The sequence below is a fragment of the Archocentrus centrarchus genome, chromosome 17 (genome assembly GCF_007364275.1).
Source record: "Archocentrus centrarchus isolate MPI-CPG fArcCen1 chromosome 17, fArcCen1, whole genome shotgun sequence".
In the NCBI taxonomy this organism is placed as follows: Eukaryota; Metazoa; Chordata; class Actinopteri; order Cichliformes; family Cichlidae; genus Archocentrus; species Archocentrus centrarchus.
Genome location: NC_044362.1, coordinates 30,389,035 through 30,407,422, shown reverse-complemented (window position 1 = coordinate 30,407,422; position 18,388 = coordinate 30,389,035). Strand labels below are relative to the sequence as shown.

Genomic DNA, 18,388 nt, shown 5'->3' with positions numbered 1-18,388 from the left:
GTTAAAGATTCATCGGTTTGTGAAGCTAAAGAACCACTTAAAGTGAAAGCTGAGTCACTTTTTCTGGCCGGTTTGCAGGCTAGCTCGTTAGCTGTTAGAATCTGAAGCTTTTTTGATAAACTAGCTAACCTAGCTAGGTTTCCATTTAAGTAGAAATAATTTCTTTTTCTAGCCTTAAGCTCTTTTTATTTTCAGCTATTTTAGTGACCCTCATTATCCATGAATAAAATATCTTTTTGGTGGATTGCCATGGGATTTAGTACAGATACAATAATTAGCCAGTGTTAACATTATAAAACCCTACATTAAAATGGTGGCTCGTGGCTATATTTCCACCCTGACGTTATTCTGAACACCACGACTAACTTTCAGACCAGTCTTGTCAGAAATGCTTTTCCACACTGAGATTTAACCAGTGAGTTTATTTCTGCCTCCAAATCCAGCTTTGCCTCTAAAAGGAAAAAAAAAAAAAGAAGTGTACAGCTAATAAAACTCCAGGCTACTGCGACTCATTCTGAAATGAGTCTCGAAGGTCACGACCTCGTGGCCTGCAGGGTTGTCTCTCGCAATGCAGGCGTGTAGCTGAAGCTCTCATCGTGCTGAAGGACAAATTAAACTGTGTTGTTGTTGGGTTTCTGTGTTTGAGGCTGCCATCTTTAAGTCTCTTCATACTGTATGTGCTGGTAGATGCAAATGTGTTTGCGCCGAGGATAAATCCTTATAGAAATTAATTAGTTGAGCTAAATTATTATTTTTACAAAGAACATAAACCTTTTACAATCTAATCACAGATTGGATACATTTTTTTCCCAATTTGATTCAATCGGTTTGCGAGGTGCTGTTCAGTTAGGTGCTGTAAGCCTATAAGCTTGTAATTGTGAGCAAAACTAACTGGCAACATGTGTTTCTTGAATCCTTCTTGATCTGCTTCATATGATGGAATCTGTAAAACACATACTGTAACGATGACAATATGATTACGAGGACACGAGCTACTGCAATACTGAAATGAATTTAATTTGTGGCATTTCTCGCTCTTTCTTTCCCATCATGTCCTCTTTGCCCCCCCCCCCAAGTGTTAACCCCTGGGATGAACTGTAAGCTGTGGAAAGGGTTCTGAATGTCACACTGTTGCAGGATTAATGCTCACCTACAGTAACTGCTAATGTCGCTCAGAAGTGAGCCTGTGAGACCTCTGTCAGCTGGTACAAAATGGTCATTGTTTACAGCTGCACTGTACTGAGATTTAACCTGACTAACATTGTTTGTGGTTTTAATGGGTATTAAGTGTTTTTAATTTTTAGCATGCCCATTTGAGGACGTTGAGCTACAACAGCGCAGAAATGCAGTTGCTGAACTGGCACTAATGCAGGACTTACTCAAGGCCGGCACCAGTTTTTGCTATTTAAAGCTCATAAAGTTCAATAATTGGCAACATTTAACCTGCTGATTTTTTTTTTTTTTTTGTCATTCACTGTCTTTTTACTTTGGCTTTCACTCACTGGTTTTAGATTTAGGCACTAAAATCACTTTGAGATTTGGGCACGAAAATCTATTTGTTATAGTTGTTACTAAAAAAAAAAAGTTTTAGTTAGATTTAGGAAAGATTGTGGTTTCAGTTAAATATACGCCCTTAACAGCACCTGCACCTAGAAAAATAGTGAGTTGGAAGCAGCCAGGTGATCACATCAGACACCAAAGGACAGCTTGACTGTAGATAAGAGATTCCAGGAGCTTTGAAAATGGCAATAATTTAAACCCTGGGAAGCACAACAGGAATTCATAACATCTGTAATTAAAAGATCATATATGAAGGTAATATATTAAAATCTAAGATTTTTTTTTTTCATTTAAGATATTTGAATATTTTATGCAACTTTAACTTATGTTCCTCATTATTGTGTTTCCGAAGGTTATGACAGCTTTTAGCTTCAAGGATATATTTTGTGATTCTACCACAAGGTGGCGCCAAAGTCACGCCTTCTAGTTGTACTTGTGTGACTGTGATCACGCAAGAACATTCTTGCTGCATCTGGGCTTGAGGTTTTTGGGTTATTTAAAACAACAAGTGGAACAGTAACCTCGAAAACTGGTGAAATAACCCCTGAGGAAAGCATCTGGGGCAACTCTGAGACATCCCCTCCCCCTCCGGCTGTAATTTCAGTAAATCTACTTATTTCCCCTTTTTAAAGAATATTTTAAGGAAGTTACTTGTCCTGATTTTCTTGGTTTCTTTCTTTCCACTTATGAAATGTGTTCTGATATCTTGATAATAGTGCAGTGGTAAATTAGAACAGAACAGAAGGAGAACGCATGTGTTGAATACTTTGTCATTTGAAGGACCCTCACATCTCAGCTATGATACAGTCCAGTACATACAGTTCATTTTATTACGCAGCAGCCCGGATGTTCACACATTTTTATGCAAGCTGTCGACTCTAATGTTGCTTTTGCCAATGCTGCTTGTTAATTTATGATTCGTGGCACTGTAAATAAATTATTTTTACTGATCCGAGCTGTGTCTGTCTTTTTAATTTCATCCATAAATGATGCAGTGAATGCGAGTCAATTGGATAAAAAGCTAATTATCCAGCCATAAATCTAAAGTGGTAATTTGACCTGTGCAGTCCTCATTATTCACCAGCAGGTGCTGATATTTTACATTATTTTTTTTTTCTCACAGCTTTATCTGCTAATTTAAAAGGCACCACTGGAAAACAATAATTGTAACTTACATGGGATAAATGTGTTTAAAAAACATTTGTGGATATGTGATTGATGGATTCTCCAAGTGGCTTTAAATAGATCTGACTTCTGATCCCATTCCTTGGCCCAAAGACCTTTTTCCTCACCTGTTAATATTCTGGGAAAATTCCCTTCCCCCGAGCCCCCTAACCCCCTTTGATCAATCATTAGACGCTGTTAAAATCCCTCAGGCATTTATTTTAGTTTAAAGCTAAATCCCAGACCAGATATATGTGGATGCATGTGTATAAAATGCTGCGATAACCATGTTTCAGTTTGCAGTTGTTTTTCCTATGTCTAAAATGCTGTGAGGCCGTGTAAGAGTCGGACACACCCAGGAATCATGCGGCATTCAGAGTGCTTCCCTATTTTTAAGTCCTGGAATAAAATTTGAAGAAGTGAGAAATAAAAAAAAAAAATGTCACAGGCCTTCGTATTCTGCAGAGTGAAACTTGAAACTGGTCCAGAGACTGGTGCCCTCTGTGTGGCCCTTCAAATCTAATCACAGAGCAGCAGCGCTGCCGCTTACAGTCCGGATACCAGAAGTGCTCCAGCATACCCTCAGATAAATGTTTTTGTCGTGAATATAATATTACAAAATGTGGCTGGCAGCAAGTGTGAGATGTCACGTGGGGCCTGAGTAGATAAAGCCTGTAGCTTGCAACGGATTACACAAGGTCACGGGATTCTTGAAAGGTCACCGTTTCTATCTCCAGCGTTTTTAATTGGATTAGTAATATTTGAGGTACAAATCTCTTAATTGCAACGTATGATGTCAGAAATGATCATTAAAAATACACAGATGGTATAGGAGGCCTAAAAATATTAAGTATCACCTGAGGATTTGTATCTGTGCTTATTTGATGCCATTGCACGCACACTTTTTTTCCTAATAATCTAATCTCCTGTTGTTACTATGTAAACTTTTTGCTGTTGCAATCCTCCACTTTTTATTATCTGGATTGTAAAGGAATTTATGAATTATTGCTCAAAGAGTGTCATTTCCTGAATGAAGGCGCATATTCTTAGTTATAATTGGTTGGAATTTCCACAGGATGAGATCTGGGTTCCTATTAGTGGACTGAGCTGTCACTCCACCGCAGGCCTGCATCGCTGGCTCTCCGGCTTTGGTTTTGGTTTCCAAGACCGGGTCGTGAGAGCCAAAGAAGGGAGGAAAAATGTGAAGACGCATTCCTCTGTTCTTTTTCCAGAAAACAAAATGGTGGCATGAGAGCTTCTCATCATGAATGTGTAGCCCACAAATCTGCAGCAACTGTGTGATGCACCAGAATCTCTGAGGAGTGTTTCCAGCACCCTGCTGAATCTATGCCACAAAGGCAGCTTGTACCTAGAAAAGTGGCCAATGAGTAAATGTGCATTATACAAATTACAGGGAAAAAGCTCAACATCTTTGCAGGAACAGTTTCTGTAACCAAACAGCACTTATATTTTTATGATTTGAACAGCTTAGATCTCAAAATACTTTAAATTGTTGACATTTTCACTCCTGTGAATCACCGCAGGGGAAGGCCGCTGGATTTCAATGAAAAAAATCAGAGTAATTAATGGCTTCACTGCAGTTTTTGCATTTTGCAAAGCGTTCTGTGGGCCAAAATGGCCCAGTTCTGGCCCTCGAACCTGACATTTGACACCACTGCGTCACCGCCACGGAGTGACTCATCTTTCCAAATGTAGGATCTCTGCAGAGGGGGTGTGTAAGACGAGAAAGAGGGCGGCAACCACTGCAGTCCTACTACAGTATTTCCCCTGTCACAGCTATTGACAGTATTACTGGTCGCCGCGGGCCGGCTCGTCGAAGTGTAAATTTGACATTTTTACTCAGCAGGTGACAGGGACCCAGGAGGCAGACATGGCTGGCGCAACAGCACCGAAGCGACAGGACACCCGGAAATTTTTTGAAAATCTCTCCGGGGCCGGTAAATCCATCGCAGTGCTGACCAGCGGCGGGGATGCCCAAGGTAACTTAGTGCAGTTCCATTATCGGACGGCGCCGCTGGGCCTGATGAAAATATACAATTTTGAATCACTGTTCGCGTAAAGTGCGGCCATGAAAAGCAGCAGGAGAACAAACTCCTCTCTCACACTGTGCTCAGGCCTGTTTACTGACGCTGACATTAGCTGATTGTATCTTTTTCCTCATAGTGACGTGCACGCCAGAGAGTCAGACTACTTCATTTACAAGTAGTTCCTTCCCCAGTGTGGTTGTAGGGTTGAGATTTCTCCCCACCTTTTTTGTGGAGCTCTGGAGAAATAGGTTAGCCAAAGGCCTGTCCGATAATAGATGCATGGCCCCGAGCCTGTCAAAGAACACTGGGGTATGCCAAAGTGCAGCATTATATTAAAAAACAAACAAAAAACGATGTATTATTATTTTCCTTGTATATATTTCATTTTCCGTGATGCCCATTATTCCCAAGATATTTAATGAATCGCAGCGACTGTTACGCAACAGCTGCCACCGAAACCCACATCTTTGCACATTTGCACGCTGATGCTGCAGTAGATTATTTGTAACCACTCGAGGTGGTATGAAGTTGTAATAATCATCCCGACGTGCGAGAAAAATGTACGTTCATATCGCAGCGGGGATTTGGAGGGAAGTTTTTGAAAGCTGCACTGAAATCAACAAGTGTTAATTAAATAACTGAATCCTCGTATGTGCGGCGCTGCTCTCCTTATCATGCATCCTGCACCGCCGCAGAATCTATACGGGCTGTGTTTCCTGTATTGATTGCCTGTGTGTGCTGCGTCCTTGTGCGCGTCCCGATGGCAAATGTATAATTTAACCAACAACCCAACCCTAATAGAGTACTACTGCACACTGTAGTATTTCTGTAGTATTAGTCCACTCAGTTTTCCCCGGTGCTTTGACTGTGATAGAATTTGAAGTCCACTCCTTCGTGATGGAAATTCTTCTTCTTATTATTATTATTAATTAAGAATCCTTTACATTTGCGTCTGTAATTATCTATGCAGACAAAAGTCGTCTCGACAGCTGCAATAAATGCCCTCTCATTTGTTTATAACACAAATATTTTTGCGACTTTATCTCATTAAATAAGAGGGTCGCGTTTCAGTGGAAATACTTGTGTTGCATCACTGAAGATGAGTCGTGAGGAGGACCAGCGTCAAGCGCCCAGACTAAATTAGCCGCCTTCCGTCTCAACCTTTCACAGTAAACGGCTTACGCGCCGCTGTCCGCAGCGGGGCTTTAATTTTGAAGGAGCCCCCTGGTGGTTTCCTTTGTCCTTGAGTCACTTTAGTCATCCAGGAGTCACGGAGGGTTGCGTCGCCTACGTGAGGAGACGCCAGTACGCAGTGATGTGTACTGTGGTAATCGTGCAAGGAAACATAAATAAGTTGCTGTGTATAAACTGTAATTTTATCCCTGATTTTTTTCTGTTTACGCAAGTCTAACATTAATGGAACACATTAAAAAAAAAAACATGAAATATGATGGAGTTTTGTGATTTTGGTGTTTTTATTTCATGAGTAACATCATCATTGTGTTCATGTGTTTTCCTGAAGCAGCAGCAGAGTGTATATGTTGGACTTACATGTTGTGTCAGTATTGTGGTCTACTATCTGCTCTATGCATGTGCAGCAGCAGGGTTATTGTTGCCTTTCAGCCAGGCGGTTACATAACACACTGTGCCTATAGGCTGGAAGTATATCTCTGTTCTCGGTCTCTCTGCTGCAGAAGGCAGCACATGAGCACCTGTGCTGAATGTAATAGAGCCAGCCTTTGTAGTAACAATGTGTAACTGCAAATACTCCTCCTGGCAGCAGCCGAGATTTTATTATAACTACACTTTGACATGATTCCCACAGTGTGAAAATGACGCAAAGAGAATTACGCTTACCAGGGTCAGTGTTGCTGCTATAATCTAAGAGAGATTGATCTGAGAGTTTAAGGATCTGCGCCAAGATAAATAAAAAATATTTGAACTGCAAAGGATGCAGAGCTTCTCTAGTAGATTCCAAGAAGAAAAAACATGGCGCTGGAAATAAGCATAAAAGGCCAGTTTTAGTGTTATTTAACAAATGTCCCCAGCATCGTAGAGTCTGTGTCCATCCAGCAAGTAAAACCAGAAACAGTCATGAAGTATTACTGACTAGCTCTGCTACGAAAGGTCCCTTTTCAAGCTTTTATTTCGCAAACTTAACAGCGTTCCCTGAACCCACAGGAACATCAGTGTTTCATGTGTGATGACAAATTTTTACCATGGAAGATTTTCCGACCACTCTGGGGAGTAAGCATGCCCAGACTGAGCTGGAGACGTTTAGTCATTGCAGCAAATTGGGAGGAAATACTAACAGCATTTTATAATTTGTGATTTAATCCAAGAACTCAGCACACACACACACACACACACACACACACACACACACACACACACACACACACACACACACACACACACACACACACACACACACACACACACACTAGCTGTAAGATGATAAATGAAATGTATTAACGTAGCTGATTGCCCCCATCTGTCATCCAGTGAAATCCTTATTAATTTGTTGTTTCTAATTTTGTAAAACTCAATTATAGTATCGCACAAATTCTGCCCAATTTCACACGTTTGCGCAGGTCCCCTCTGACCAATCAGCACCTCGCTGGTCTCTTAGCAACACTAGTTCATGCTGTCAGCGCTCGTTAGCAAACACTGAACAGTCTGAAACCGCATCCAGGCCTCCCATCCACCCCCCGCCCGCTGCATGCCCCACACCCACTGCATCCCTCACACCCACTCACCCATTTGTCTCACATGTCACCTGCATTACCTAGAGGCAGTCACTACTGCTGCCTCTAGGTTAGCAGCAGTAGTTATTGAAATGGGCAATTAATTTTATTCTTTCACCTAACAGAGCAAAGAAATGATCAGAAACAAGAGAGGTGGGAGAAAACAAACAAAAAATTAAGAGTTGTTTGTAGTTATCAGAAAATTTGCAGGTAGTTATTAATTTAGTGAGTGATCCACTGACAGAAAACTGATTTTCTGACTACTTAGACTGTATAAAACCCTTGAAAAGCCCCTCATTAAAGCAAACATTTCTCCCCTGAGGAAATGTTTCAGACATTTCTCTCCCCAAATTAAGATTTTGACATTCAATATTTTTACACATTCTTTATACATTTTTTCTGTTTTTTGATTATTTGTTTGTTTTGTTTATCAAACTGTATTTGAACATTTATCAAGCACAAATTGATGTGACCCAAGAGATAAATATTAGCCACTGACACTGGTAAATCTAATCCTATTTGCCGATTGCCTGACATCAGTCAACAAGGCTGATATCAGCCAGTTTATCAATGCTTCACTATCTAAAACCGATAGAGAAGCACTGAATGGCAACCCTTGCAGTGGCTGCCATTTAAACCAATATTTTAGACTGTTGCAATGACTGCAAGGTGAACAGAATACTTTGTTTATAGTTATCTGCACAAAAATGTGTGATTGCACATGTTTGACTGATTGCAGTACCTTTCCAGAAGAGTTCATGTTCAATTTTTAAAAAAAAATACCAGATAAGCCTTTGTTTTTTTGCTCTGGCACTCTGCCACGACCCCGTCTGCTCTGCCAAACTCAGTGAATCGAGCTCTTGTAGTGTTGCCAAAAGCATGACATAGCCATCCAAGGAATAGTCCCATCCCATACGCATTCTGCAGACAAGAGCCAGTGAAAGGGATGGGTTGTTTACTCCATGTGGTGTGGGAAGAAATTTGGCGAGGTGGTTATGCTGGCTGAGAGGGCCAGCTTGTGCTCGCTGGGCTCAGTGCAGGGATGCACTCAGTGCCTCAGAGAACTGGGCTCACTGAGAGCTAACGCGCTCTGCATTCCAACGCTTTTCATAATTAGTGACTTCATTCTTAGTTCTCATAATTGGTGACTTAATTCACTGCGACTGTTACAGTGACCTTTTCTTTTACCAATCATGTTTATTCTCAGCGCCCTTTATTGATTGGCTGAGCCTATTAGATTTTTTTTAACTGACAGAAAGAAGAAATAATCAATAGCAATTATGATAACTTTACATTTTAATAACATAAAAAGCCAAACATCAGCTGGTTCAACCTCTTGTTGATTTGCCATCTTTTTTTTTAAATTATTATCATTTGTACATTGGTAAATAATCAATTTATTGATACATAAAAAGCCCAAAATGAAATAATGAAAAATTTATCGTTTTTAGCCCTGGTTGATATTTAGAGGCTGTTTATCTTCTCCAGGTTCTCTTATTACACCTGCCTACACCTCATTAAAGTTTTATTACAGCTCTTTCTCTGTATGCAGGTTGAAATGCAGAAGAAACATAACATCAATACGTACCTTCTCTCAGCATTTTTATACATCAGATATTTCTTGTAATCGTACTTTTACCAGCTTCTCTTTTGTTATGTAAAAACTGCACCGTCACTGTGATCCCAGACTTGGCCCAAGGTTTATGCTTTTGTCCTGTTTCTAATTTCACTAAGTGCTCCTTCAGATACTTTTATGCTTTGGCATGAGCTCCTCAGGGGCATTCTCACTCACACTCCCCTCCCCCCTTTCTCTATTTTGGTCACTTTTATTTTTCCCGATGTCTTCTGGTCTGTCTGGCGCTCTGCCGCTCCCTGTTTATGCTGCTGTTTATACAATCACATTTATGGAAACATCTTTTGTTTGTGTTTACTTACAGATCTAATTTCTGAAATGTCAAGACTGATGTAAACTAATTTCTGTTTTCAGTTTCTGTCCTGCAAAAAGGTCAAACTGCAGCAGGTCTTTGCGTCAGTTTTAACAAACGCGTCGTTGCTTCTGGGCAGAAACCTTTTCTGCATTAGCTGATAACTTTGTCCTCGTGACCAACAACCTGGACAGGTTTGCAGTTTAACACAGTCTGAAATGGTTATTTTCCAAACCTGTCAAATGTTCTGTTTGATATACGGGAAAGATTGTTTCTGTATCGACCCCAAAGTCTCGTCTCTATTTCCAGGTATGAATGCAGCTGTCCGGGCTGTCGTCCGGATGGGCATCTACGTGGGAGCAAAGGTCTACTTCATCCATGAGGTGAGACATGACTCAGGGATTAGACATAGCCCCAGGAGAGTCTGCAGTGTCTGGCACACCACACAGTGAACTAAATTAGTACTGACAAGTCTGTGATTGTCTGTGATGGAACCAGCAGCACTGACGACCTCCTGTTGCTGTTTTTGATAACTGAATTTGACCTTAAGAAGTCCTTCAGGGAGCCATGAAGTCTTGAAATATTAAAAACTGAGTTTTATTAAGAATAACAGAAGTTAAGGTTGCTGTGCTTGTTATTGTTTGTGTGATTGATTTTTCTATTAAGGCTGAATTTAATGTGTATGTACAGGGTTGCATAGCTGTAAACTGGGATGTAAATTCACCACATTGTGTCGTATCAGGTTTACCAAGAGAAAGGCAAACATGGCACAGACAAGTCACTGTGCTGTCATTAAAGAATATAAATATCTGACATTTACCCACGCATAAAAATCACTAGCAGTCTTTTTTTCCCCCAAACAAATGATGTTTTAATAACCAGTAAACACCATTCAGCTTCAGCTTCACCACATTCTGGCTGCAAAAACTGATGTTTTTGTGTAGCTAAATTTCTGCAATCCAAAAGTTTTTCACACATAAAAAGGAAAAGCTGCACAGTGCTGGCTGCCAGTTCCTGTTTGTCTCCTTAAGCCGCTCTCTGAAAGTGCGTTTCTGACAGATTTAAACATATCTCACCCCCACTTCATGCTGTTTAGGTGCCATTTTGAAAATATGACCTAAAATCACCCACACTGAATAGAGTCGTTGTTTATGGCCTTGGCTTAGGTAGTAAAACCTTTGTTTTTCAGTCATTAAGCTCAGCAGTGTAATTCCTGGTTGCTCCCTTTCCAGGAAATGGAAAAGTTTGATTGAAGTGCAGTACATTGTCACTGTAGGGGGAGGTCTCTATTTTTAACTTCATGAATGGTGAGCTATGTCCACAAGGACAAACTCACTATAAGCTCACTTTATATTTGTAACTTACTGGCGGCACAGGCATGTATTTGCATTCACAAGGATACAGTATGTACGCCGTCCATCCCCACTAATAAACCCACTGACATATGTACTGAGCACTGATCCTAAAATTTTTACTGGAAAACCTTGAGATCATGTGGGTATTTATTACTTTGGCAGGTGCCGCCTCCTGTTTCAACTCTATGATAGTGATAGTTTAACTGTAGCCACTCATAGTGAAACCATGCAGGTTACAGAAAAATCCCTCCTTCCTGACTCTCTGCGAGTCATTTATATTGAATGTCTGAGCATATGTGCATTTTTTAATGGACATGATGCCATGAAGCACTGAAGGGGGCAGATAGACATGATCTGGTCTCAGTGTGGATATAATTGGATTACAAAGGGCAGGCTTCATCCTTCACTTGCTGCACTGTCACGTCCCCATCAACTTCAAATAACCACTGGGCTGTGAGTAATAACAGCTGAGTAATAACAGCTGAGTGCCGCAGTGCTTTTATTTTGGTTTCGGACCTCGCCTGGCAGTTTTAATCCCTGTACACAATACAGCATAACCTGAACCACAAGGTCGTCTTTAAGTTCTTATTAAGTTTTGATTCAAATTAAACATATTATGTTAAACATATTATGTGACAAAACTCTCCATATCCTTCTATATTGCAGGAGATTTTGTCAAGTATTCAACAATCTGGTGAATCTCTGTCATATTTGTCTTCTCAGGGTTACCAGGGGATGGTGGACGGTGGAGACAACATCAAAGAGGCAAAGTGGGAAAGTGTCTCCAGCATGCTGCAAGTGGTGAGCAGAGCTTTCGGTAGCAGTCTTCGGTTCACACATGCTATATATTTCTCCTTAATGTACTTTAAACAATGAAAAAAATCAGCTGTAGAAAACCTCTGCAGTAATTACGCTGGTGCCAAGACAGTGACATAACTGTTGTGTTAGTGGATGTCTGTGATGATTACCTAAGAGCAGTAGTGCTCTTAGCTTGCAGCTTGATGATACTGAGATTTAATGAGACCTTTTCACTGTTCCTATAATCAGACTTTCATTGTCTAAAGTTAATTAAATACAGAGCAGTGAGGAAAAAGATCTTGTATGTCAGCAATATTAGAAAAAACAAAACAGTAGTCAAAGAGGGCACGATGTTCTAAAAAAAGACTCAAAAGAATACATAAAAAATTAAAGAAAACTATAACAGTGGTTTATTTTGTAATTTCTGTTCACGCCAGGGTGGAACTGTCATCGGCAGCGCCCGCTGTAAAGATTTTCGTACCCACGAAGGCCGCTTGAAAGCCGCACACAACCTTGTGCAGCGCGACATCACCAACCTGTGTGTGATTGGTGGAGACGGAAGCCTGACTGGAGCCAACCTGTTCAGGGAGGAGTGGAGCAGCCTGTTGGATGAGCTCCTGCAGCAAGGTGACTCTTCACTGCAGGACTTTTTCTTAACTTTACACACCATACTGCTGTAATTTTACAAGTGTAAATGGAATTTGGGTCTCTCCATTTTTCTTCATTTCTTTTTTTTTTAGGTTTGATTGATGAGGAGGCCGCCCAGAGAAACTCAGAGCTCCACATTGTCGGTATGGTTGGCTCCATCGACAACGACTTCTGCGGCACTGACATGACCATCGGCACCGACTCGGCCCTGCATCGGATCATTGAGGTGGTGGACGCCATCATGACCACTGCCCAGAGGTGAACGCTTTCTGAGAGAAGACAACAGCACTCGTTTTTATAACAGATATTGATGAAATAGTGATTTAAACTTCGCAAGATGCCAGAAAACACGATGATGCGTAACAAAAGACAAGTCCTAAATTGTGTTCTTTAGCCATGCTTCAGTTTTGGGTGAAGGTTTGAGTTCACCCTGTACTGATCGCATTCAGATCAGGCCACTGGGTTTCAGCAATAAGCAATAATGAGTGTGTTTTTTTTTTGTTTTTATTTTTGACTTTATTTCTGTTTTTTTAGCCACCAGAGGACGTTTGTTCTGGAGGTCATGGGTAGGCACTGCGGGTAGGTATCTTTTATTCCACGCGTTTAAGAACATTAGCTGTTCATTATGAATACAGAATAATCTGGGGAGTCTCAGTGACCACATTTTCAAGTTTCTAATCAGTATATTTTGGAAAGCATATTTAAGGCTTTGACAGTGTCAGTTCTCTACAAACAGGTGGAATGCAGAAATATTAAAAAGTAAGTCAAAGAAGTCGTGTGATACATGACAAGATTAATTTAGTGGTCCCGAAAGACACACATTAATGGGATTTTTCCCCCAGTAAAGCCTCGACTCTGGTGGGACTCGAACCCACAACCTTTGAATTGCATCTCACATGCTTGACTAGAAGTCCAACGCGCTGTCCATTGCGCCACAGAGCCTGTTGACAGGTGAAGCAGTCAGCCATCAGTCGTTTGAGGCAACTTTTTGTTAATGAATTCAATTGAATTACAGTAAACATCGCACAAATTGGATTTTCACTCTAGTCGGATGGTTTCTGCAGGTCCTGATTGTTCCTATCGTTAATTCCAGTAAAAATCATCTCCTAAATCGGATCATGCAAGTCAGATTTTTGCCTGCCTCAGATGAAAAATCTGCTCCCATTGTAATAAATCTCCAATTAAATGTGATCGGATGAGCTTAGCGCTAAAGCACTCCTCAGCTGCCGCCATGCCCCATTCCAATATCTACAATCTACACAAACTCCACGCACAGGCTTGTTCGTGCACAGCTACGCGCACTAGCAACACCTCGAGATCACTTGAGTGGCTATACAGTCACATGATGTCTGGATTGGCTGCACTGGGTGAATCAGTTCATTTCACCGGAGACAATCATGGCAAGCGCAGGAGGCAAGGGTAAGCTACAAATTCGCACTTATGAGTAAAAATATGAGATTATATAATTTGTGGAAGCAAATCCAGAGATGAAGCAGAAGCGACTGCAGCGAAATCCAATATTAGACCCCAACCTGGCAGATATTTGGAAGAATTTTGAAGAATCAGATTTTATCCAACTTAAACACAAGACGGATTTTTTACAAGTCTAATGAAATTCCACAGGCCATTTCAATCCGACTTAGGCAATTCTTACTGTAATTACTGTAATTAAAAGTCAGAGCTGAACTGTATGATTTCATAAATTGTGTGCGCGCGCGTGTGTGTGTGCAGATACCTGGCCCTGGTCAGCGCCCTGGCATGTGGAGCAGACTGGGTTTTTATCCCAGAAATGCCCCCCGAAGATGGATGGGAGGACAACATGTGTCAAAAACTGTCTGAGGTGACAAACACATGCACGCACTTTCCATTTTAGTCATTTCTGTTTCAGTTACAGTGACTAGTTTTCTGTCTTTGGCTAGGTACACATAACAGAAGTACTTTAGCTAGTTTCTAATAAAGATTTATGTGACAGAAAGTAAAATACCTAAGGCTCTTCAGCAACAGTCTTTATTTCCTATTTCCTTTATTCCTCAAGTTACAGGTGTCAGAAGTTAGTAGGAAGTGTAGTAGAGGTTGTTGCTTTGATTTACCTCAGGAAATGTGCATCCACACAATATTACCAATTTCTCATATTTCTCCAGGCTGATCTTGTTCTTCGTTCAGCCTCTGCTGTAGATGAATGACTTTGAAATCTGGAAACATTTGATTTCTGCTGTGCAGCAGGGGTCCCTCAAATTTGGCCTATAAAATTTGGCTATAAAATTCAACTCTCATTTCTAGTGTTTAACTATCTATTGTGCCACAAGGGCTCCAGCTTTTATGTGTTCCCGCTTGACACCAAATATGAATTTTTTTCCTGGATTTCATTGGTACTGATGAGGAAAGCAAGTGGAGTACATTCTGTGTTTAGTGAATCTTGAGATTTGTGTTTCCCCTGTAACTAATCAGTAGTGGTTAGTTACAGGGTAGTTACACATTTTCAGTAGACCATGATGATTTTTTTAACTGACTACACTCCTACTGGACAAGAGCTAAGATTTATGTGTAGCTGGAGTCGTACACAGTTGTCCCCTTGAAAACAGAGACTCTGGTTGTACTCAAACCCACAACCTTTGAATTACATCTGAAGTGAATCACTAGAAGGCCAGTGTGGTAGCCACAGCACCACAGAGCCTGTTATTAGAGATGGCCCTACCTTCTTCTTTCACAAAAACTCAGCTGCCATATCAGGAAATTATGAGACTCTGGTGGGACTCAAACCCCAAAATCAGCTGCTTGGGTGGGCAACACATCCACAAGACTATTTCCATAATGTTTCAACACAGTCTAACAATTATAGCAGATTATTAGAAAAATATTAGGAATTTTTTTTTTTGTTCCATTATTTTCCAGTAGCTCTGATGTGGTTAGTGTGTTTGTTATTGTCCAGATTCGATCTCGTGGTTCCAGGTTGAACATTATCATAGTTGCTGAAGGAGCAATTGACAGACAAGGACAACAGATTACCTCTGATTTTGTCAAGGATGTGAGTACAGCTCAGTTTCAGGCTGACACAGAGGGGAACCACAAGCTGGACCATCTGGTGGATATAAACATGAAAATGAAAAGTTACAGATGAGCAACTTTTCTGTTTTGAAATCAAACATTTGCCACATTCTAGGAAAAGTTTCTGTGCCGTATTTTTGCATAAACACAGTAGCTTCATGTTTTGATGTCACGGTTTTTTTAGTTGCATGTTGTAAGAGACACACCCAGTAAATACACAAGAATTCAGAAATACAATACACATGCAACTGTGCAAGTATTGCTGTGGATCATCACATTAAAGGTATCACTGTGCAGTTCTTGAACACCACTGCTACCATAAAAAATATTTAGTGCATTGTTAAGATGCACTCATATGGATTAATCTAATGACTTTTAAAGCACTAAATGTTAAAATAAAATAGAAGTGTGGGGGTACATGGTGTACACTACAGTGTAGCTGATTGACCGTTGATGGTGCCAATGTATATTTTGGCCATATTTTGGCAAAAAAGGGGAAACAGAAAGAATAGCCAGCAAAAATAAATTCCATGATTTAGCCAAAGAAGTTTTCAAAAATATTCAAAACAATGTACCTTCGGGAATGTTTTATGAGGAAGGAACACATTTGTGAAAAATCAGTGAAAAACAGCACATCCAAGCTGAGCTGTAAGTAAAATCAATCTCCACAGTTAACTTTAAACTAACTCTACTAGGTAGCATCAGGTGTATACGAGCCATATGCTGCGTCAGTTGTAAATCATTGATATATCTCTATAGCACATTGTATTCAGGTACACCTAACTGTACACATGAAGCTCCTCCCAAAATGTGGCAAGTGTATGCTGATGAAGGGCAACCTCTTAAACATATACAGTGTTCTTCAGAGACACAAGTGTTTTTCAGTAGTTATTACTGAGTCTTATCCTCCATTATTGGATCCAGCTTTTGGCAATGCAAAACATTTTCTGTCATGTTTTAAACTGCTTGTGCTTTTTTATATCCCTCTAGAATCGTGCTGATAAGAAAAGGCTGAACATTATTATTGTAGCTGAGGGTGCCATAGATCGCCACAACAAACAAATAACCCCCGATTATATCAAGGATGTAAGTACGGTCATGAAGCCTGGCCGATACGGGGCCCCACAAATTCTCCTTCAGAAGCATGGGCCACTTTCTTTCATGGTTTGGATGTTGGTTTCCTTCAACATGGGAACACAACATTTCACATAACGTATGCCGCTGTGTTGTCATTCTTTTCACATTTTTTTGCACATTTCACTGAGAATTTCATATATCATTGAGCCATTTATTGATGATTTATATCATTCTCTTTGCACCCTTTATTTTGCTTCTTGCAAGTTTGCTTTGCATGTGTATTACTTTGCATCAGCTTACATGACAGGAGATGGTTTGCATGATTTCTCCTTCTTGTGTTTCTTTTCTGTTGGCATGTTTATGTTTGTTCTTGTTATTATATTTTTCTTAAGAATGTTTATTTTCAAGATGATATAAAATCCTGATTGATGTCACATAAAGCAGGATTTGTTATTTGTTAGAATATATAATTATATTATTCAGTTATTTGGAATTTTTTAAGGTGAAACCTTAAATTTTTGTTTTATTTTACTTTTTTATATTTCTTCTAAATGTAATTGATTTAAAGGCATTTTTTATATATAATTTAAATCACTTAATTCCAACTATTAATTCATGTTTTCTCCTCATAACCAGCTGGTAGTGCGCTGCCTGGGTTTCGACACCAGGGTTACAATCTTGGGCCATGTGCAGAGAGGTGGAACACCCTCTGCCTTTGACAGGATCCTGGTAACTAACAATCAAAATATGACACCCTAATGGATTGAGACGAGTTACAATTTCATTTTCCTGTGCTCATTAGTTACCTCTGAATTAACTTTAATCTTTGCAGGCGAGTCGCATGGGGGTGGAGGCAGTGCTGGCATTACTGGAGGCATCTGCCAACACCCCGGCCTGCGTCGTGTCTCTGGTTGGCAACCAGGCCGTTCGACTACCACTTATGGAGTGTGTTCAGATGGTGTGTGTGCATGTTTTATGGACAGATATAAGATTGGTCAGGTTTTATAGCAAAGGAGAAAGTATTAATACATTAATTCAGTTATTTCAAAATTGTTTTCAAAGGTCAGTCATTTTCTTCCACTTTTCCATGGACAGGATGCCAGTCTGTCACAAGGTTGACACGGAGAGACTGATAATCGTTCAGACTCACATTCATACCTATGGGCAATTTAGAATCGCCAATTAACCTAACCCTGCTAAGGGCATGCCTTTGGACTGTGGGAGACAGCTGGAGTACTCGAAGTGAACCCCCACACAGACATGGGCAGAACTCCACACAAAAGAAAATATACTACTGTTTGTTTGATTAATCAAGACCAAAGTTATACTAAGCCTTATTCACATGCAACCTGATGAAGATGTTTGCTTCACCTGCAATCAGTGGGATGGTAGATGCATATTTCCCCTTGACCAAGGTGATTTCTTTAAATTGACTACAGTCATACTGGACAAAAGCTAAGATTTTGTAAAGATTTGTCCTTGGCAAAGTTGTGCCCTTGAAAAAAGCAGCTCTGATGTGACTCGAACCCACAACCTTTGAATTGCATCTGAAGTAAGCCACTAAAAGTCCAATGCGCTGTCCAATGCACCACAGAGCCTGTTATAACTGCGTAGCCTTTTTGTCTAAGAAAATTGACTGCTACATCATGAAAGTAAAGCAGATATTACAAATGTGGCAATATTAAGTTTGAATTGCATCTGAAGCAAATCACAGCTAAGATTTATATTTAGCGTGATTCATGCAGAATTGCCTGTGGTATTTAGGACATGTATAGTTGATTTTGTAAAGATTTGTCCTTGGTAAAGTTGTCCCCTTGAAAATAGCGACTGTGATGGGACTCAAACCCAAAAGCCCTTGAATTGCATCTTACGCAAATCACAGCTAAGATTTATAGCATCTTAAGCAATTCACATGTTAAGCTTGAGTCACTCAGAGTTGCTTTTGGTTGTCCCCTTGAAAACAGCGACTCTGGTGGGACTCGAACCCACAACCTTTAAATTGCATCTGAAGTAAGCCACTA

General features: G+C 40.3%; 1 protein-coding gene and 1 non-coding gene across 6 annotated transcripts in view; one reads left to right on the top strand and one right to left on the bottom strand.

The window, feature by feature from the left end:
* The first annotated feature begins 4,514 nt into the window (after window positions 1–4,514).
* LOC115796048 (ATP-dependent 6-phosphofructokinase, platelet type) overlaps window positions 4,515–18,388 on the top strand; it is a 50,998-nt gene continuing 37,124 nt past the window's right edge. For 3 of the 5 annotated variants that reach the window (XM_030752261.1, XM_030752256.1, XM_030752257.1), the window contains exons 1-10: window positions 4,515–4,724; window positions 9,754–9,827; window positions 11,523–11,600; window positions 12,035–12,224; window positions 12,338–12,503; window positions 12,780–12,824; window positions 13,977–14,085; window positions 16,281–16,376; window positions 17,004–17,096; window positions 17,200–17,325. In XM_030752261.1, coding sequence (XP_030608121.1) covers window positions 4,616–4,724; window positions 9,754–9,827; window positions 11,523–11,600; window positions 12,035–12,224; window positions 12,338–12,503; window positions 12,780–12,824; window positions 13,977–14,085; window positions 16,281–16,376; window positions 17,004–17,096; window positions 17,200–17,325 — 1,086 coding nt within the window. In that variant the 5' untranslated portion in view covers window positions 4,515–4,615. Of the gene's footprint in view, window positions 4,725–9,753; window positions 9,828–11,522; window positions 11,601–12,034; window positions 12,225–12,337; window positions 12,504–12,779; window positions 12,825–13,976; window positions 14,086–15,174; window positions 15,271–16,280; window positions 16,377–17,003; window positions 17,097–17,199; window positions 17,326–18,388 lie in introns of all 5 variants that reach the window. The other 2 variants (XM_030752259.1, XM_030752260.1) reach the window with 1 other exon arrangement.
* Window positions 13,096–13,187, bottom strand: trnar-ucu (transfer RNA arginine (anticodon UCU)). The gene is given in 2 exon segments: window positions 13,096–13,131; window positions 13,151–13,187. It is a non-coding gene; the product is annotated as a tRNA-Arg (tRNA).